The 22,650-nt window shown below is 42.1% G+C and overlaps 1 protein-coding gene and 2 long non-coding RNA genes across 4 annotated transcripts; 2 read left to right on the forward strand and 1 right to left on the reverse strand.

Moving 5' to 3' along the window:
* Positions 1–505: 505 nt before the first annotated feature.
* LOC134448478 (uncharacterized) lies at positions 506–1,988 on the forward strand. The gene is made up of 3 exons (XR_010034774.1): positions 506–740; positions 1,175–1,347; positions 1,784–1,988. It is a non-coding gene; the product is annotated as an uncharacterized LOC134448478 (long non-coding RNA).
* A 57-nt stretch (positions 1,989–2,045) lies between these two features.
* Positions 2,046–4,665, reverse strand: LOC134448479 (uncharacterized). Of its 2 annotated transcripts, none has more exons than XR_010034775.1 (3): positions 4,166–4,665; positions 2,726–3,365; positions 2,046–2,601 (listed from the first exon to the last, which is right to left on the reverse strand). It is a non-coding gene; the product is annotated as an uncharacterized LOC134448479 (long non-coding RNA). The 2 variants fall into 2 exon arrangements; XR_010034776.1 differs by lacking the exon at positions 4,166–4,665 and having other exon boundaries at positions 2,450–2,601; positions 2,726–2,859; positions 3,226–3,500.
* Positions 4,666–14,804: 10,139 nt separating this feature from the next.
* On the forward strand, positions 14,805–22,193 carry LOC134449762 (carcinoembryonic antigen-related cell adhesion molecule 5-like). The gene is made up of 10 exons (XM_063199871.1): positions 14,805–14,850; positions 15,055–15,372; positions 16,030–16,287; positions 16,870–17,136; positions 19,235–19,492; positions 20,077–20,343; positions 20,877–21,161; positions 21,283–21,546; positions 21,862–21,965; positions 22,167–22,193. The coding sequence occupies exons 1-10, from the start codon at positions 14,805–14,807 to the stop codon at positions 22,191–22,193; spliced, it is 2,094 nt and encodes a 697-aa protein (XP_063055941.1).
* Positions 22,194–22,650: the final 457 nt, after the last annotated feature.

A 22,650-nucleotide genomic window follows, 5' to 3' on the forward strand; every position in this document is an offset into this window, starting at 1 on the left:
TGTGTGTGTGTGCGCGTATGGGGGGTGGGGCTACACATGTGAGACAGGATGATGAGTGAACAGCACAGCTCAGCAGGCAGCCCTGTCTCAGCTGGTCCATGATGTTCACTTCATCCCATTATCTGTGAACCAAAAGCTGAGCATTGACAGTGTCATAACTGTGAACCCACCAATGAGCACATGCATAGTGCAGCACTAGGCTATAGTCTGCTGTAGGCTACGTGCCAACAGTATTTAGCCTAGTAGACACTTGTCCACATGGGCTAAGAAATGAGGACAAAGTAGGCCTAGTTAGTTGGATTAAATTCCCTGGGGATCAATAAAGTTACTCTACTACTCTATTCTACTCTACTATTGTTGAAGCTGATATCGGCATTGTCGCTTTCCCCCTCACATTCTCGCCGCAATGGCCCATCACCAACCATTTTTACTGCGTCACAGTCCAAGTTAACTAGAACTTCGTTTGCACAGTCATTAATCCACGTTGTGTTAAAGGTAGGGTTGGAGATCTTTGAAAAACGGTTCCTGTGAGCTATATTTTTGAAAATACACAGCCCGCCTCTCCCTTCAGCCCTCCCCTCAAAGCCACGCCTTCAAAACACATGAACGCGCATGCAGTCTGTCAAGTGTTCGGATTATCCCGGGAACCCACGAGAGCTCACGAGGCGGGGGCGGGCTAGAAGCCACGACAAATCGATTAGCCAAGCTAACTTCCAGCCATGGCACTGTCTCCGGCTACGGTAAGAATGTTCAACATCACAATAAACGCACAGGCCGTCATGGTTGCCATTTCAAGAAATATTGATGACAGTAGATGTATACTAGATTAGTTATTGAACTTGACTTGATACGTGTTACTTAGATATCTCATTCTAACTTCCTAACACTGATGACAGATGCTATACTGTACTGTCATCCCTAGACAGTAGTTCTAGCCAGTAGCTACAGTACTGACACATGGATTTATTTTGACAGATGTGTACCGCAGTATACATTTTACTATTGTATTTATATATACCCGACACCACAATCCGTAGTGTTTTAGGCTATGACTTCAGATTTCACTTGGGTTGTCGCACGCGCAGACACAGGGACAGAGGGAGTAAAGAAAAACAACCGAACTGATCAACGCTTATGAAATTGTTTTGGCTGACGATATTTTCATATGCTTTAGACCTTCCACGACCACGAGAGCTCCAGCTCTGACTTTCCTGGCCCATCACAATCATAACGACCTAACAGCCCAGTAGGACCGATGGCCAGAGATGGAGGAGGAGGAAGATAGACGCAGCAGAGGTCGGGGGTATTGATTAGGGAGACTCCAACAGAATTGACGCCCTGCTAACTGTAAGGATGTACATTCATCCCTCAATAACATTATGTCCTGCTGTATTCCTCCAGATGTGTAAGTATTGTAATGGCTGTTATCATAACGGATGTACTCTATATCGCAACACGAGTACACCTGTTGTGATAACCATTACAATATTTCTACTCCGATGAGTAGTAGTGTGATATTACATGGTTGTAGGTACACAACACCAGTGGTAGTTCAAGTACATCCATAAAAGCCCATCTACTTCATACATCTGTGTAACCCCTGGCACAACACCAGTTGTAAGAAATTGACTGAAAACGTTGTATGCATATAATTGGCACATCTTTATTTATATACACAATAATGATTGCTTATGTCCATATTGGTCTTATTGTCAATAGAGTTATTTAGTCCCCATCATCAAATAGAAAATGCACTACATAAAATGTATTTATTGCTTTGCAGGCCTTGATTCAATCATTGAATTTGAAGCAATCCCATCGGTTACTGCAGCGTGCCCTGACCCGTGACCCCAGTTTGATGTTCGACCTGGCACATGACATCTGGTCCTCAGTCACAGCCCAGTAGCACAACCAACCTGGCGCCTCTGCGCAATCTGTAAGGAGATGCCCATGAACATTGAAAGGAAATGCTGTGGTGTTCTCAGTTTTGATAAGACTTTGGGCTGATGTAGGACCAGGTGAGAGAAACTGTCTCTTCAGGCATGTAGCCTACAGACAGTATGGGGCACTTGAACAGGGCTGACGTTGTAATACACAGTACAATACCCAGGATTAGCCAGGGTTACCCTGCTCCACTAGAGCAATATAAAAAGGTTTATACAGAGTACGGTATAAAACACACAAACCGGCAGTGTGCAGACTTTTATTATTTTTCATTATCTGTAGGAGCATTCATCTGTACATCTCACCTTTTTGGTTTGGAACCACGTTTGTCTTGTTACCATTGTTTTTTTCATACATAGAAAATAAATGCAACCTGTCAAATAATCTTCTGATTGTGGTCTTGTGGAATATATAAATTATGTAACCATGCATTTTCAGTCAGAGAATGAATAAAAAAAAAAGCCACACAGTCAAATTGTGTCCACCAATATTTACTGTCATTGAAATGTATGGACAATTTAAACAATGTATTACACATGACACTAGATACATTACTTTATACTATATTTACAGTTGTCATTACCACACAAAAACTCTGGGAAGGTGGGTAAGTGCAGCAACTGTGAAGAGCCTAGTCTGAGGTTGGAGGCGTCTGTGCTGTAAAAAGATAAACAGAATTAGAAATCACATATCTGACAGTAGCTCCAGTGACATTTTAAATGTAAGTAACCTGGGTTGTTGGGGCAGGGACACCAAAAATAACTCCTTTATCTGGGCTCACCTGGTTGTGAGTGTCTGCGGTCAGCCATCCCTCTTAGGGTAGAAAGTCTTCTGCGCAGGACGGTGCCCTGAAGGTTGACGTTCACAGTATGCAGCCTTCATGTCCTGGAACTTTTATTGTGCAATTTTCCATATCTGTAACAAGCAATGTGTTAGACTATATTAGGGCTTCATTACATCAAATTACACAGCAGGGTTTTACAGGGTGTTGGCTACAGTCCCAGGACCTAAGTGGACTTGTGTGCCTTGCTCAAGTGCACTTCAGCTGTGGATGGAGGTGTAGGTAGGGAGAGGTAAGGATGGGATTTCAACCTGCTTCTCTCTGATCTTAGGACCACCTCTCACCATCAGGTGATGGCTGGCTGCTACCTCAAATTTCATTCATGGCCCTAGTTATGTTCTGTAATCAGCATTGTTTTTACCTTACACAAATAAATGTAAATGCATTCAGCACCATGGGGGGCTGTGAAGACCTTTGAGAATATTTGCAGAACTACATACTGAATTGAGCCATCCGCCTTTCTCTTGGTTGGTGTGTTGAGATGGTGACTGCAGTCCAGGCTTCTTGGATTGGAGGAGAAAAGCTGTGGCTTTTACTGGCATAAGTATGTGGTTGTGGAAGGACCCTGTCTGCTGTTGACCTGAGGGAAAAAAGAGCACAAATTGCATATTAGCACAGAGCCCATGCTTAGACCATAGACAGATAAATCATCTGGCACAATCTGCATGCAACCAACAGAACCTAGAAAGAGAAAGATTAGCAGCGATACACAAAGGGGACAAGTATACAAAAACATGCAAAGTGTTCTGATAAGGTGCATGGAGGTAGTCTGTGTTGATTCCAGCAACCTCAAAGACTGAAAAGTGTCCCAGTGTGTTGAATTGAAAACTTGGCGCGTGCGCGCGCACACATAGGAATATCATAATTTAGTGCAGTGTTTCTCAACAGGGGTGCCGGGGCACCCTGGGGTGCCGTAGGGCCCCCTCAGGGGTGCCGCGGAAACGTGACTGATAAATAAATTATATAACATAAAACATATTTGTCAAAATTGATAAGTTAATGTTAGTCAGTGGAATCTTTGATCTGCCATTTACGCACAATAAAGTAAATATTGGTCACCCCAGCTGCAACTTTGAACGTAGGTCGTGCGACTAGGTTGTGTGTCTCCAAATGTGTTACATTCTAAGCTTGTGTGGTATCGGATGTGATGCTATATGGCTAGTTGGTTTGGGGTGCCTTGAAATTTTTCATGAATTGAAAGGGTGCCTCGCCTAAAAAAAGGTTGAGAAACACTGATTTAGTGTATCAATTACAACTACAGGATCTGTTCGCTTTTGTCAGATAGAACCATTGTTTTTCAAAGGCAGATCATTCCAAAAAGGATAGTAGTATCTGCAAATGGACGAAATTACACCCACAAACATGAATAAAATAAACAACCAGTGTGCGGTGATTCATTCTTCATTTACTTGGCAGCCTTGATATGTTGTGATACAGGAGCAAGGAACAGCTATGGAAAACACCACACCTTGGAATGGACAAAGCAGAACATTTCAATATAACCAGGGTAAAACAAATAATGTACCGGCATCTCCATGTGATCATTCAGTGTAGCCATCACAATAAAGATCTGCCGTGTAGCCGTCATGGTCATTAGGTGGTATTTATCAAATGCAAAACTACCGTCTTCTCAAAAACGACATCAGCGAGTTAACAACATTACACCCACAATCATGTAAACATTTGAAAACCCAAGGCAATCTATTTTGCAATGCTGGAGCGGCGAACAGGTTGTGCTTGTGCTTGCTACTATTACCAGAGTCATACAACAGAGACGTACCAAAGCAAAACATGCAAACGATATATTTTTGTAAACCACTAGAAAGACATGGGCTTTGCTGGTCAAAGTAATGTGTGCGTAAACATGGTAGGTTACTTACTACGGGATGAATCCGTATTTAGCAACTGAACGCGGATGGAGAAGGGGTGCTTCCGTCCTCCTCCCAGCTGGTTTGTCTGGCTCGTTCGCACAACTAGCAGCAAAACACACAAGAGTAACCGTCTGAGTTACACATAGCAATTCTGAAAACGTGTTCATGTGCACAGAATACATGCCACAGGGGGGGAAAACACAAAAAATAAAGCGATTGAGGTAGCAGCTAGATATGTTGGAGCTTGAGCTAATCCTCTGACCCCTCTCAATGGATACTTGCTTAAAAAAAGACACCACTGTGTCCTAAACCAATTCACAAAATATTATACAGACAAATATATTATCTCACCTCTCGATTAGAAATATGGTCACCAAAGCGTATTTGAAGCCGCTGCCGTAGCCGACATCTGTGTCCAAGAGTGTCAGGTCCCATTTCAATTTTCAGCCCGTGTTGGAGTCTGGTCTTGCGAGTCCGATGACTATAATCCAAGGGAGTATGTTATCCTGACATGGTTAGTCCAGTCTTCCAGAAGCCAAAGTTCTTCCTGTAGCTCTGCAAAAGCCACTTAAGTTTCCAAGTAGTATTAGCTCAGCCTGCTGCTAACTCTCGTTACCTTGCTACTAGCCGAGTGATGATGAGCCTTGTCGCGTGTGCATGAATGATGGGGGCGGGGTCGGTCAAGTTCACGAGTCGGTGAACGCGCAGGGAGGAGGGGTGAGTGCTGGCGGTTGATGGACGTGTCAGAAACCAATAGAAGTGATGATGAGTATTACTTCTATTGGTTGCCGTTTTCTTCTGACTACGCCCTCTACACTGGACCAAAAGATTTCGTTTTTTTCCCAAACATTCTATTTCAATGGGTGCTATGGCGTCATGAGGAGTTTTTCAGATGATATGGTAAAAAATGTGCCAGAAAAACATCTCCTATCCCACCTTTAATTGTATTAGGCTACTAGACTATTCGCCAGCACGCTGTCAATTAAACATGGCGTTAGCGCTGCAGAATGTCAGTTATGGCAACGAGGCAACCTTGTTCTGCGCTTCTATGTAGGAAGAAGGAAGGTGTGTAATGCCCTATCCAACATTTCGCTCTCATTTTTCCCGAACGAATATGCGCCTCGCGCCATACTCTCGTCTCCCTGATGTCCCCAATCGCCCTCTCCTCCCACACAAAGGCACTTGTACTGTTCATGCCTCTTCAAAAAGATTAAGTTCACCGTCCAGGTCATAGATTGTAGCCAAACAAAGTTCTGCTTCTATGTTTCCTAATTTTTGTTAATTTGGAAAACAGGGTTACATCCCAGTTCTCCAGTGCTGGCGTCGTGTAGCTCTAACGTGTCATTTCCAAGCAGCGGTAATTGCGACTCCAAACTCCCCCAAAATACCAAACAAAGCAGTTCGAACTGTGAGAAACATAAGATAAAGCGGTGTCGACACCACGAGATACAAGGTTCGCGCGCGCAAGGATTGGGCTGGGAGCAGCACGCGAGAGGGAACTTTTTTATCCACGGGAGCCGACCCATGCCATGTCTTGCGCTGCTCAGCAGTAGCTTGCAACCTCTACCTCGCATTACATTTAGGCTAAACTTCACGATAGGCTGCATTAAAGATTGCGTTTGAACTGATGTGGCTGACATGATAGTGTGTCAAGGCTGAGTTTTAAAACTTTCAAGGAACAGGTATGGCATTATCTTACCATTTGACACATGGGACACTGCTACTCTGCATTCAGCTGGCTGAGGCGGTATTCCAGGAATCAAAGATAGCCCCGATGTCCTTAGAAATGTTTCGATTCAAGTCATCGAACAACAAGCAGTGAGGTTCGGGCGCATAGCTTGTTTATAGCCCTCACGCGCAAGCTTCGCGGGAAGCAGTGTTGCGCTTAGTTTCTTCAAAGTTTTTCCCAATAGCCATGAAGTATTCCTCATCTCGCGCCTTGACCAATTATTTGACAATTTTGGTCGTTTGTCTTGTCTCTTTGCAAGACTGTCATGAATAGGCTATAGGCTAAATTATTTCCCTTTGGAATTCACCCAGCATCTAAAGTAGGCAACCGGTGGAGCTCTTTTGATGGATGCAAGACCAAGTGTTCTCTGCTCGCATATTTTCGATTGCATGCTGGAAGACTAAGACATGTATAAACGTGTCTTTTTTGTATTGATTCTAATACTCGACCGATGGTGGCTGGTCAGTGGTCAATGCAAAGAATGTTACAGAGAGGTTAGGCCTACTCTTTCTAGACTAAGAACCGCGAGTTTAACATGCATTTTCAGTGCGTGGAGTTGTGGTCGTGAAATAGCCCTGGGATATCAAGCCATAGCCTACGGACACATCCTGGGTTGGGGGAAACTTAAAAGCAGGCCATATTCGTAACGTTTACCTCGCCACATATCCATCATAACGTGGTTTTGTCCACGATGGTGGAAATTATTCGCAAGGCTGCACTTCACTTTGAAGTGACTGACTCGCAAGCATGGGAGCGGAACATAGCCTACTGTAACAGCCTTCGGGGGCTGAAGGCAAGCGCATTCATAAAGGACAGGGAAAGCAAAACGGATAGGCGTACTCTTTTATAAAACAATAGATTAAGTCCTGTGGTTCGGTTATGTCAGTGTGTGCTTTTTTATTTCAACTGCTTAAATAGCCTAATGTTCAACAATCAATGTCCATCACCATTTAGCTAAACTATTTAGACAGCTTGGTTCTCACTGAATTTCTGTCGTAAGCGAGGGGCGAGAAAGCTTCACGTGTGTAGCCTACAGACGCGTGTTGCACATCACAGCGCCCCACCACACACACTTCCTACAACATTGATAGAAAATATTTGTTGATCACAGTGCAAACTTCCATAGCCTACCCTATTAAGAATGCAAAATGAGTTGGGGTTTGAAATGTAGGCTATATTTGTTCTGGAGACTCGCAAATGGTGTTTCACTGCCGCTGGTCGACGCGTCCAGGCCAGCCGCGTCCGGCCGCCAATGGCATAGCACCGCTTAGGACAATGACGTGATTCAAACAAAGAATGTGGGCGGGCTGTTGCATTCTGAAAACAAGGGTTGGACTTGGACTTTTTTTTAGACCCAACATGGCAAGTCACGCCAAGTCATTGAAAGTTACAACTGTCAAGTCCAAGTCGAGTCCCGAGTCAAAGGCGTGCAAGTCGAGTCGAGTCGCAAGTCCTCTCTGGTCTTGACATTTCAAGTCGCAAGTCTTCACACATGCTGACTCGAGTCAGACTCGAGTCCAAGTCACTGGACTCGAGTCCACATGTCTGCTGATAAATATATAGCACCATGTTCCCATTTTGTCATTACCTTGAATTTCTTTGAATTTAATCTACACCACCCATTGAGAGTACATACAGTAAAACACCACCACCTAGTGTTCATATTATGGCATTACTCAATTAATTACTGTGAATTTCAATTTCAAAAGGAAAAAAAACACATCTACACAAAGAGGTGACGCCTTTTAACCATGTTGTCTCTTCGCATAATCACAAACTAATATGTTTTAGACATAGGAGCAATGTCTTTAAACATTCTGGTTTGTTGTTCAGGTACAGCTGTCTATGAAACACCGTTCACAACTATTGCACATCCAATGACAGAGTATGTTTTGGATACATTTGCCTAATCCTAAAATTTTATTTGGACCATATTGCTTTTCAGTTATGACATTACTTACCTGCTTGTGTAAGTCGTAGTGTCACTGAGACTGCATTCATTTCATACCAATGACTCTGGTGATCCTACTCAGTGTTAGCTGAAAAAACTCAACTACATGATGCACAGTACTTTATATGTGAATCAGTGATGCGTGAGCTGACCCGAAATCAGTGGGCGCTTGCAGTTAACCGCGGTCGACCGCAGACACGGGTTATGAAATATTATTTTTAATGAAATTCGGGTCGGATGCGGTCGGTCAGGTCAGGACCTTTGAAATGATGCCGAATTTTAAAGTAGGCTATAGCCAATAGGCTATAGTTTACTTTAGCAGACAGGGACATTTTTTGCGAAATAGATCAAAGTTTATATGGCTGAATAACTACGATGGTGCTACGAGCTCTGCAAGAGACTGCTGAGGCTCCTGCGTCGGCCGAATCCTCTGCGCGCAACTGTGCAGGTGCAACCATTGAGTGCATTTTGAAGAACACAGAGGGTGCTCTCTAAACAGTGCAGTGATGGATATAGCCTATATATTTTCTTATACAATTGTAATGGTTTCGCACTCATGTGTTGCTTACAGAGTTTGTTTTCATTTCCTGTGTCGTACCACGACTACGAGGCAATCCACTTGACGGCTGGCTCCGTCTGCTCACCAACCTACAGATTAATTTCCTCCACAGCTAGGGATTCGAGTGGCTATGCCTACATTGTCGAAATAGAATAGGCTACTAGGCTATATCCTATACAATGTCCAAATTATTAGCCTATTCCCTTTGAATGCAGTGCTCATTTGAGTAATTTAGCCTACAGTGGAAGAACAATGCCCTCGCCACTTAAAATAAATAAATAGGCTAATAAATAGCCTAAATAATAAAATAGCATTGTATGAAGATCAAACTTGGTAGTCTGGGTAACAGACAAACACATGTTATCTATTCAACATAGGCTACATTTTGTTGGACAGGGCATGTTGCGTTATTGCATCGTGAGTGCAACTGTCAATCAGTTGAGAAGGGCCCTGCAGCCTATGTGATCATACGAGAGTTCACGCTTTGTGTGGGCTAAATGATCATTTGTGCTAGAAAGATAGGCGTTGCCTATAGTGGCACCAGGCAGCGCAGGTTGACTTTGTGGTTTGTGTGACGCGATAATCTTTCCCAAACTCCCAAATGAACCGCTTGGTTTCCTGGTGAAGGAGGGGGTAGCCTTGGCTTTCGGGATAGGAAAAAGCGAAACCAATTTCAGTTCAGGAAAAGGACAGAGCAGAGGAGTAGCCTACCAAACCAAAAGAAGATAAAGTGTTGTAGGCTACATTGCCACTATGGGTGTTTTCATAGCCTGCCTATCAACCATTTAAGCGAACTTAGACCTGCAGCTCAACATTTTCTGTGATGTGAAGTGTTCCCAGACCCCTCGGAGACCTTTATTGACGTGATTGTGCGTTGCCAATGACACTAGGGTGTTCATAAGACGCACGGCTACTGTTTTTAAAAGCGGGTCGGGAAGCGTGTCGGGTCAATATTTTTCATGAATATTTTCTTGCGGGCAGGGCAACGGGCGGAATAGGGAAAACAGCGGTCGGGTGTGTCTTGTTTTTTCATCGGCCCGCGCATCACTGATGTGAATCTATTTTGCCATGCTTTCAAACATCTCTCTGCTCGGAGCTGCAAGCACACAAGTGTGGATCGCTTTTACAAGTCTACGAATTTTGGCCCTCTTTTGACGGGGGGTGGGGTCATAGGGTGACAGCCAATCAAAACACCGCTTATTGGCAAGTTATCGCTTTCCATGGGACCAATCAGAGGCATGGCTTGACAGCGGGAGCAAGTCCTCTGTCTGTGCAGCGAGAACGGGCTCACTCGTGCGTTTACACGCCATAGTCCAGTAATAATGCAACTCTAACGACGGAGCTGTAATAACTACCGATACATAAATATAACTTGGAGTGCTAATTATTAGGTTTCTGAAGGCTGACGATTCCCACGGAGCACCAGCAGTTTGTGGATGACGCAGACAAAGGTGAGTGGTTGAATTGTTTTTTTTTCTATTGAGACCGATCTGCACCTTCTTTGTACCGGTACGTTGTTTGTGCTTAGATTGTGTCTCCTATTTCTGTAGCTCTAGTAGTAGCAGAGAGGTAGAGCTAGTAGGCCGCTATTCATGATGCAGGTGATAGGTTTAGTCTACTTGATAGGTTGTGTACTGCTGTTGTACACATAAGCATGAAGCCTTTTCGACACAGCCAGACAGAGGCAATCACCCCCAGCAAATGACGGCTGTATGTTTTCTGTGTACCCCATTGTGTACTAATTTGTATTTGGATCGTTCATGTATCAATATCATTGTATGAGAGTACGATGCTTGTCAGCCCGCTAGCATAGAACGAGATAGCTAATCGATCGGATCCGCCAAGCTTGAAATGCTAGCGCCAGAGAGATAACACAACGTAATACAGTATATCACAAAAGTGAATACAACTTCACAGTTTTTGCAGATTTTTGATTATATCTTTTCATAGGAAAGCATTACAGAAATTTCACTTTGACACGATGATAAATGACCTTTTAACAACTTATTTAACTGCTTTATTTATTTAACGCGACCGACGGTCAAGGTCTAGTTTGCGTCAATGACGTTGCCTCGCATCTTGAGGCCATAAGCAAAAGGCTAGGAGGAAAGGAAAGACAAAGAGAGGGACACACGGACGTCGTGAACAGGTCGTAAAAACGGACCGATGGCCACCCTATTTGGTGATGGTGGGACAATGCAACGAGACTGTGAAATTAATGAATGGGCTACCCTAACCCCGCGGCCGTAAGAATCCGAGAATCTTCACAATGAGGAAACACTGAATTTACACACATATAACATTCGAGTAAAAATCAGACGTTTTGTTATGAGGACGTGATGTTAGGCTATAGGTCTAATGAAGTGCCACCCAAAAATGTTCTGGCCCATCCAAAGCTGATTTTCTGGCACTGTGCCTGCGCGAGCTCCAACGCATTTCACTTAAAAAGTTGCCTACACCCTCGCTGAAGTTAACAAACAATCATGTCCAATTAATTAGGCCTACCGCTGTTAAAACATGTGAAGTGCAATTTCGCAATGCATTTGCGAGATGGACAGTGACCACTCCGGCAAATCGTTTAGGTTGAACTAATTCGAATTAAATAGGCTACCGTTACCAAAAATAGGCTAGGCCTATTGGATTTCTGACTGTGTCACAATGGTCAAATTCATTAGACGGCCTTTTCTACATGTAAAGTTAACCCCAAATTGTTTGCGAGATGGACAGGGACCAGACAGTCCGACAGCATGATGGCCGTGGACAGATAAGCAACGGTGAATAGTGATGTTCAATGAGGAATGCGGGGAAGGAAATGTAAATGCGCTTCAGCCGACAGCGCCAAGACATGGCCATGAGGGTGCCTCGTAGGCAAAAAAATATGCTTATTCCCTTCTGTGGCTGTTTAAGCCTAGGCCTATACATGTTGGTCAAAATCATTATGCTATCCCGTTCACTAACAGGCAACAGCTCTATTCGAGTGTGATCACAAATCTTTCTCAAAGCGGGCTGAGGTTTACCTGTTGCGCACACCGCATATCAAGGCTACACGGGACTGTTAAAATTGCACACTAAACAACGGTTTTGAGAGGGATGTCACACTTAATACTGACAATATGCTGTAGGCCTAATTCCACTTAACTGGTCTTTGAAATGTGAGATGAGATAGTCTAGCTGTGAAATTTTAAATGGTAATAAAGGCATGCTGCCAATCATCAAAAATGATTATAACAATGTGACCAATAGTAGCAACTTCTGACCTTCAATAAGTATATTTATAGCACAGTGCACAATATAGCAAAAGTTCACAATAGGCTATAGCATGACCAAGCACTTTGCCAATACCACAATCACAGGTGAACTAAACAGACCACAGTTAATCAAGGACATGGTAGGCCTAATTATAAAAAAGATAGAATTTGGTTACAACTTCACTGTTAAATTCTCTGAACACACTAATGGTGTGTATAAACCTGCATAAATGACACCAAATCATTACACAAATATCGTATGTGTCTAAAAACAAACTGAATGTCCTTGGCGGAGGTCTGCACACTCTGGGTGCATTTCTAGTTATTACTGTAATTTACAGGATTCAATATATTAAATGAGTTTTACTGCTTACATGTGTATACTGCAGCTGTATTGCTGTAGTACATTTATTAAGCGCATAAACACACAAGGAAAATGAAATCTTACTTTAATTTTTACTTTTAATCTTTTTTTAATTATTTATTATTGTAGGTGTAGCTGCTGCCACTTGCCAGGTTGAGACTCAGAAGATCAGGTCAAATGGATCTTTTGACCAAACTCTACTGCTCTTTAAACTCTGCTGCTCCTTCATGGTCTTCTCCCTTAATGATAACAGCTTCTGGTCCATCTGAAATATACAGGCCATTGTTAAAATAGGCTTCATTATAGTCGCCTGTAACAATAGGCTACATGGCAAAAACGTAATGCATGTGAACCACCATATACCAAAGAATATAATATTAAATAATATTACACACAACAACAATACAACAACACTAACACCCCCACCACCACCAACAGCGAAAAATAATAGGCCTAATAACATAAAACTTACAGTTCACAATCAGTGTTGCAGAGGCCTCTACATTACTGATGGGGTTGCTGACTTGGCACGCTGCTACCAGGGGATCAGGACTACCAGAGATCATAATGGCAGGATCAGATACCCTTTCTGTGTAAATGTTAAAAGAGGGGAACAAGCACAGCTGTGATGATGGTCACATTGTTTGAAATTATATTAACAATAAACGCATGCTTTTTCTGTCATTCCATTCAAAAAGAAATTGAGCTTTGCTCTGACATCTAACCTTGAATATCTACTGTTCAAAATCTTGACATTGTCTTTTGTGGCATGTTTCAGTGTCCCGTCGTCCACAATTTGGCCGACATATCTGTAGTTTGCTGCTGACAATTAGTTGTCTACTGCAATATTTGCTGTGCAAACAAATCCATTTTAAGAAAAACAAGCAGTGGGGAATCTTACTCACTTACAAAGACTAGATGGTAAAGTTTGTGTCTGTCAACATCATTCGATCCATCTTTACATAAAAGGAATCTGGATTTTGCCAGATTTGAGGATGGCCATGTCATAAAATCAATTACATTCCTTTATTTTTCTGGAATATTGATGTTTAAATCAGTGCTGCTCTAACTCTTGTAAAACACACCTACAGTAAAATCACATCAGCTTGCCCTGTGCCAAAATGCAGTACTGACACTTAATAAATATCTGTTCTGCACTAACCACACAGGAGATGTATAAAATGTGATTACCAAATACTCTCAGGGTTGTTTGTATATTGCTTTGTATTCCAGCGATGGAGATATCTAGAGTGTACTCCCCAGTGTCACTGAGAGTCAGGTCCCTGAGCTCCAGTGTAGCTGTGCTTCCATCCACAGAGGCTCTGTCACGATAACTAGGAGATATCGCCACTGTATCAGCAATGGCAGTGCATATTGCCATAGATCCAAACAACCAGGTGAATGCTTCAGGGGCAGCAGATGGTGAGTTGATGAGTCTGCACTCCACACTTCCTCCTACTGCTTTTTGATTTTGACCCAAGCATACTCCTAACAGATAAGGCAAAGTCAAAACTGTATTACTTGAATTTATCTATTTGGACATGATGCACAGAAGGCTATTTTGTTTATACCCCAAAACTCATGAGGTTAATTGTTGTTGTTTTTTTACTTACCAATACTGTCAGCATCCACACCGTGAACAAAACCTGAGAACCCATTCAGCAAGTTAATGCAGAGCAAATGAGCTGTTGTGCTAAAAAGAATGATAAGAAACTTTCCAGAAGAGAAAGACGTGCTCTACTTTACTCTTTGCTGTTATAAGGAAACCATCTGCTCTTTTTCTTTTGGGATTTTTAATTGGTTTTCCTTTTTGTGGCCACCAGGGGGGAGTTAAGGCCTGGGTTCTTGTACACCTCTGTTACTATGGTCGAGCTTTGTGGAGTAAAATATCTTTGGCTTAAAATAAAACACTGAGCTAAGCCCCCCACATTTGGGCTTGCATGCCCACCCACAGGGACCCCGGTTTGTCTACTGTCACTATCTTCGACTGTCCTGTCAAATAAAAGCATAAAATATATATATAAACAACTTCAGTGTTACCTAATAATATAGATAATAATATAAACTTAATTGTGGCAGGTGCCTTTTAGCCCACTATAAGATTTCTAAAGCCCAATGCTGTATATTTTAGTCTCCTGTAACCAAACAGAGCATCAGTAACTCCCTCTCCGTTTCCATTTCCTCCTTTCTAGACTGCTGTGTCTTTGGGAGTAAAGTACAGCAGGAGTCTGAACTCAAGGAAGTTTCATATCAGTCTTGGTATTACAGCAGCTCACGGTCTAATCTCCTCAGGTTAAATGGATTCACAGATTTTCTTCACGGTGTGGATGTTAACAGCAGTTGGTAAGTGGCATAGGCCTACATTAAAACCCTGAAAATAATTTGTATGTCTTTGCAATGGGATAAGCTATTAAAAGATGCAGGCTATGACAGTTAAATGGTTTAGATTTAAAGATATATGTGTGTATCATATCGACAAATTCAGTGAAGTCGTATGCTCCAGAGTTAAATTGCAATTAAATAATTTCACTTTCACATATTCTTCAGGCTTGTGTCTGTGTGAAAATCATCAAATAATTGGACCGCTAAATGGAGCAGTAGGAGGGAGTGTGGAGTTCAGACTCATCAACCCACCATCTGTAACACCTGATGCATTCACCTGGAGTTTTGGAACTATACAGATATGCACTGCCGTTGGTGGTCCAGCGTCCATATCTCCTACTTACCGTGCCAGAGCCTCTGTGGATGGAACCACAGCTACACTGGTGCTCAGGGACCTGACTCTCAGTGACACTGGGGAGTACAAAATAGAGATTTTCACTAATGGTGTGGAAAACAATGCAGCAGCGACACTGACAGTATTTGGTATGTACTACTGCTGTTGCTATTGTTGTTGTTTTAATTGTTGCAATGATAAACAGAAACTAATAATAATGCAGATAACTTTGTGGGTCAAAACATGGTCATCATAGTCAATCAAATCAGACCGTCCTCTGTTGCCGCATTAATTCAATGAATTCAGTTCAATTTCATTATGATATATTATTCTGATATGCAGGGATGCCGACAGAGGGGGACAAAGGGGTCACTTGTCCCGGGCCCAGGGAGCGTGGGGGCCCAGAATTAGGTCCTCATTACATTGCATGTGTTGGATGTGGGGGCCTTTCCACACGAGTTTGTCCCGGGCCCAGACAAAGCTGTCAGCGGCCCTGCTGATACATATAAAGATATTGTAGTAAACATATTAACCAGTCTGTGAATAATGTATCATTGAGTTATGTACATATACAAACAGTAACTTTTCTGCCATTCATCCATTATGCACCTTATCACTGAAAATGTAACATTGTTAAAATGTTAATGTGGCTGGTATTGCAGACGTAATATTATGTACAGTACAGACAGTACAGACAGTTGTTTCTAAAGCAATCAGTTGCCCAACTTTGGTAGCTACTGTATATGGGAAGGCTTTATTGTAGATATGATTGTACATTGTACATCCATGTTGTTTTTAACCTCCAGAGAGAATCTCCAATGTGACACTAGCAGCCAATCAGACTGAGCTGGTGGAGTTCAACCGCTCTGTCACTCTCACATGCTCCGCCTCTGGCTCCTCCCCCTCATTCCAATGGTTCAACAGGAGTGAGGAGGTCACAGGAAGTGATGGAGGGACTCTGACCATAGAGAGTGTGACTCGCTATGATACTGGGCCATACAAGTGCAATGCATCCAACATCGTCAGCTTTGGAATGAGCTCTGAGGTCACTATGACCATTGCCTGTAAGTGTACAATTAATTAACATGAAGTCAAGTTTATGAAGGTTAATTTAGTTCTTAGATCAATCATTTCAGTACTGTATTATGTCCTGTCTTTCATGGTTGTGAGTGGTTAGGAGTGAACATATTGTCAGTGCGAGTCTTGGTGTACCTAAAAATCATATTGTGCAACCTAAGTAAATGATTGAAAGTGATGTTAATGGTTTGCTGCCTCAAGCTAAAACAACTAAACTTTCATTTTGAGTATTTACAAGGTTTAATAATGTAATAATAATGAGTCCTGAAAGAAGTTCCATGGCCTAATGGTTAAACAGCTGTTCATTAGATAGAGGCATAGCAGTTCCAATCCCAAACCAATAGCCAGTATTTGACATCCACATCCTCACCCTGAAGTACCCCGGGTGCAAGGCATTCAGCGACGATAAAAGAAGCAGTGCCCCAGGCCTCTGCCTTGTACACATACTCTATTACTGTAAATAACCAACAGCTCAGGAAATATCACTCCTAGTAACCTTTGTAGAGGCTATGTTTTAGCTAAATGTAATCGGTTTATGTATAGTAATGCAAGTACATTTGTAATTACAGATGGTCCAGACAATGCTGTAGTTAGAGTGACACCTGAAGCTGAGTTCTACAGCTCAGGATCTACTATCGTCCTGTCCTGCTCCTCTGAGTCCAGCCCTGCTGCCCAGATCCAGTGGGCTCTGAATGGAACCCTGCTGGGTAAAGAGGGACCAGAACTCAGACTGGAGAATGTTCAGGCCAGTCAGAGTGGAGAATACACCTGCTGGGCCCATAATAGTGAAACCCAGAGGTATAAATTATCATCTCCAACAAGCATCACAGTGCTGGGTAAGATGCCAGAGTTATAATTATTGTACAGTACCTGACCACATTCAGTACCACACACTGTATCATTCATTGTTTCTTAAATTTCTGTTTTTCATTATATTAACCAGTCTGTCTTAAAGTAGAGACTGTCTGCTTCCTTTGACACAGGGCATACAGGATTGTTCATGATTCTGGTATCATTTCTATGGTTTCATTATAGTAATGCTACCTATTGGATCTCACTGCATCTCTGTCAGTAGGAGCTGTTTTTAGAACATTCTCTGTGGTATCAGACAATCTACTATTTTGCAGGGGCACACAATTGATTTTTGCACCCTATGACTGTATGTCCTCAAGGGCCCATCTCAGTACTTCATGGCACTGTCCCTGCTTTTCACAGTGGGCTGCACCTCTGCTCCCTAATTAACAGCTCGCTCCTCCTTTTCACTCCTCACTCAGTCTGTAGCTCCAAACAATGTGGGCATCATAGTCATCAAAGTATTCCATTCTTTCTCCCCTGTCACAGAGAGAATATCTGAGCCTGCCATTACAATGTCTGGTCCTGAACAACTGATAGCAAATAAAAGTTCTGTGAGTTTAACCTGTGAAGCCAAGGGCTTCATCACTACCAGGGAGTGGATGAAGGATGGAGGAACTCTGTCTCTGTCTCATTGTTATTTGTAGTTTGTATTATATGTGATTATCATTTTGTTGGTAGGTTCACAAATGCTGAAAAATGTGTTGTTGCTTTTTTAGCAATGCAAACTATGCATGTAGCCTACACTATCAATCAAAAGTTTGGGGTCACTTCAATTTATCCAGCCATTTTTTTGCAATTCAAGTCTCTGTATGCACATTAAATTGATCTCTCTAAATTATTAGAGAAATGTGCGAGCACCACAATCACGCAAGTAGCCTACAGAGTATTGCATTCTGGTATGCTTCTCAGCAAGGGAGAGTTTGATATACCGGTATCTGTTAGAGATATTTTGTGTGTGTGTGTGTGTGTGTGGGTGTGGGTGTGGGTGTGGGTGTGTGTGTGTGTGTGTGTGTGTGTGTGTGTGTGCGTGTGTGTGTGCGTGTGTGTGTGTGTGTGTGTGTGTGTGTGTGTGTGTGTGTGTGTGTGTGTGTGTGTGTGTGTGTGTGTGTGTGTGTGTGTGTGTGTGTGTGTGTGAAAATCATGTCAATACTGTACATGTGAAACAGAAGTGTCTCTACGTACAGTATGTGACAGACATTAAAATCTAAAGTGTTACATTCACAGGGAGGCTGTATGTAAACCGGCTCTGAACACACACACACAAACAGACATTGCAGGCCCTGAAGAGAGAAGACCTGCCGTCCTGAAACGTATATGTTGATAAAATAAATAGAGATTCCAAAAAGTACACTTGTTATGCTATTCCGAGAGCGTAGAGGACCTGTGTGAAGTTGGCACCCCATATGTTGAAAATATGGATAAAAACATTGAGATTTGTTTGTGCATCGTTTGTGCACGTTTGTGCAGGCAAAATGAGCGTTTGTGCACAAACCGTTTTTAAGATATTTAACTTTGTGACCTTAATTGACCTTAAGTTACTCAGCACCCCATTAACATCCAAATGACTCGAAAATGGTTGGAATCATTTGTGCTTCGTTTGTGCACGATTGTGCAGGCAAAATTAACGTTTGTGCACAAACCGTTTTTATATAATTTCACTTTAAATTGTTTGAAAGTAGGTGACGCAGCAGCAGCATTTCATTATGATATATTATTCTGATACATATAAAGATATTGTAGTAAACATATTAACCAGTCTGTGAATAATGTATCATTGAGTTATGTACATATACAAACAGTAACTTTTCTGCCATTCATCCATTATGCACCTTATCACTTTAAATGTAACATTGTGAAAATGTTAATGTGGCTGGTATTGCAACGTAATATTATGTACAGTACAGACCATGGCATTTGCTGGATAACAGCGTCTTCTGCTTCTGTAACATAATTTATACTGCCATGATGGAGTTGTTTCTAAAGTAATCAGTTGCCCAACTTTGGTAGCTACTGTATATGGGAAGGCTTTATTGTAGATATGATTGTACATTGTGCATCCCTATTGTGTTTACCCTGCAGAGCGAATCTCCGGTGTGACACTAGCGGCCAGTCCGACTGAACTGGTGGAGTTCAACAGCTCTGTCACTCTCACATGCTCCGCCTCTGGCTCCTCCCCCTCATTCCAATGGTTTAACAGGAGTGATGAGGTCACAGGAAGTGATGGAGGGACTCTGACCATAGAGAGTGTGACTCGCTATGATACTGGGCCATACAAGTGCAATGCATCCAACATCGTCAGCTTTGGAATGAGCTCTGAGGTCACTATGACCATTGCCTGTAAGTGTACAATTAATTAACACAAAGTCAAGTTTATGAAGGTTAATTTAGTTCTTAGATTAATGATTTCAGTACCGTATTATGTCCTGTCTTTCATGGTTGTGAGTGGTTAGGAGTGAACATATTGTCAGTGCGAGTCTTGGTGTACCTAAAAATCATATTGTGCAACCTAAGTAAATGATTGAAAGTGATGTTAATGGTTTGCTGCCTCAAGCTAAAACAACTAAACTTTCATTTTGAGTATTTACATAGGTTTTATAATGTAATAATAATGAGTCCTGAAAGAAGTTCCATGGCCTAATGGTTAAACAGCTGTTCATTAGATAGAGGCATAGCAGTTCCAATCCCAAACCAATAGCCAGTATTTGACATCCACATCCTCACCCTGAAGTACCCGGGTGCAAGGCATTCAGCGACGATAAAAGAAGCAGTGCCCCAGGCCTCTGCCTTGTACACATACTCTATTACTGTAAATAACCAACAGCTCAGGAAATATCACTCCTAGTAACCTTTGTAGAGGCTATGTTTTAGCTAAATGTAATCGGTTTATATGTATAGTAATGCAAGTAAATTTGCAATTACAGATGGCCCAGACACTGCTGACATTAGAGTGACACCTGCCGAGGAGTTCTACAGCTCAGGATCTACTATCGTCCTGTCCTGCTCGTCTATTTCCAGCCCTGCTGCCCAGTTCCAGTGGGCTCTGAATGGAACCCTGCTGGGCAAAGAGGGACCAGAACTCAGACTGGAGAATGTTCAGGCCAGTCAGAGTGGAGAATACTCCTGCTGGGTCCATAATAGTAAAACCCTGAGGTATACATTGTCATCACCAACAAGCATCACTGTGTATGGTAAGCCCTATGATTAATTGATTAATAGTATTTTCTCACAGCAGGAGATAAGACAAAGGGTCCATTGTTTTATTAAACTTGTCACAATGTAGGCCTCTTTCTTTTTAAAACTTTGTTTGAGCTTTCAGTGCCACGATTAGAAAAACGGGGCAGGAAACGAGTGGGATAGTGAATGGCTAGGACTGGGAAATGGTTAAGGCCGGACTTGAACCTGGATCCAGGTGCATTAGTGTGCTGTTCCACATCCCCCCTGTTGGCCTATATCTAATGCAATAATTGTATATTCACATACTTTTATTAAATATATCAATTAACTATCTAATACTGGCATAACACTCCTTGGTGGAAGACTAATACACTGTAGATTTGGTCATCATAATGCAGAATTATTTGAAAAAGCGTGTTTGCACACAAGCTCAATAAGGCAAGAAGTGGATATTTTGGGGTTGTTGTAACTGCCAATGCAGATGTAGTTCCAAACTGTGCGAGCATTATAATCAACAAACCATTACATTCTTCTATTCTTCTCATAGAAAGGGTATCTGATCCTGCCATAACAATCTCTGGTAGTCCTGGTCCCCTGGTAGCAGGTAAAAGTTCTGTGAGCTTAACCTGTGAGGCCAAGGGCAACATCACCACCAGGAAGTGGATGAAGAATGGAGGAAATCTGTCTCCAGAACCAGACAGAGTCACCATCGGTGAAGACAACAGAACAGTGTCCATCAGTCCAGTACAGAAAGAAGACACAGGAGATTATACGTGCCAAGTTAGCAACCCCATCAGTAATGTGGAGGCCTCTGGAATACTGAAAGTAAACTGTAGGTTTTATATTTATATTTTTTAAATGATTATTTATTGTTGTTGTTGTTGTTGTTGTTGTTGTTGTTGTTGTTGTTGTTGCTTTATTTATGTGTTAGTAAAATGGTCTGTATATTTCAGATGGACCAGAGGCTGTTTTCATTAAGGGAGAAGGCAATGGAGGAGCCATAAAGTTTGTCCATCAGATCAATTTGATCTGCTCAGTTGAGTCTGTTCCTGACTGCACCTACACCTGGACATTAAATGGGACACATGAGATAGGAACCGGAGCATCGTATATTAAAGAGAAGAGTGTCTATGAAGACAGTGGAATCTACATCTGCACGGCTTCAAACAGCATCACTACAGGAACAAGCAAGGGGGGTTATGAGCTATCTGTTAAAGGTATTACTGTGTGTGTGTGTGTGTGTGTGTGTGTGTGTGTGTGTGTGTGTGTGTGTGTGTGTGTGTGTGTGTGTGTGTGTGTGTGTGTGTGTGTGTGTGTGTGTGTGTGTGTGTGTGTGTGAGAGAGAGAGAGAGAGAGAGAGAGAGAGAGAGGTAATTTTGCTATACACAAATCTGAAGATTATCTATGTATATTATGTGACATTGTGAGACATTAAAGTATATCTTTATACATATTAAAGTATATATTTAATCACATTCATATAATGTGTAACACATCTTCTGTGTGACTTTGTATGCTACTTATCTTCACAGTGCCTGGCTCGTGTGGACACAGTGGATTGTCTGTTGGAGCCATAGTGGGAATAGTAGTAGCTGTTATAATTGCCATCGCTGCAGCAGGGATTGGAATGGTCTTTGTAGGGATGAAAATAGGGTTTGTTCACATTATTGCTTTGCTCTGTGCATTAAATGCAATATGTAATATATATAAATCATACAATGGTGATATACAGTGTATTAATATATTGTCTTTTTTTACTTTGTCTGTCTTACCGTCTGTGGCTGGATATCTTTGTATCTGTGCACAATGCCCCAATGCATGCTTTTTTGGGGAACAGGAGAAACACATCTACACAAAGAGGTGACGCCTTTTACTCTCAGCATAATCACAAACTAATATTTTTCAAAGTTTTAGACATAGGAGCAATGTCTTTAAACATTCTGGTTTGTTGTTCAGGTACAGCTGTCTATGAAACACCCTTCCCAACTACTGCACATCCAATGACAGTGAGTATGATTGTCGATCCCTAACATTTCATTTGGACCTTACATTGCTTTTCAGTTATGACATTACTTGTTTGTGTAAGTCGTGGTGTAGGAGACTGAGACTGTATTCCTTTCATACCGATATCACTGGTGATCCTACTCAGTGTTAGCTGAAAAAACTCATCTCCATGACATCACAGTGCTTTGACATGACATGACGCGGTCACTGCCATTTTGGTAACAAGCTCATAATAGAGGTTCTGCAGGAAAGGGTTAAGTGACGGCATGCAGCTAGTAGGCCCTATGGCATGAAAATACCTCTCAATCATTACATTA

Source organism: Engraulis encrasicolus, chromosome 5 (genome assembly GCF_034702125.1).
Source record: "Engraulis encrasicolus isolate BLACKSEA-1 chromosome 5, IST_EnEncr_1.0, whole genome shotgun sequence".
Classification (NCBI taxonomy): Eukaryota; Metazoa; Chordata; class Actinopteri; order Clupeiformes; family Engraulidae; genus Engraulis; species Engraulis encrasicolus.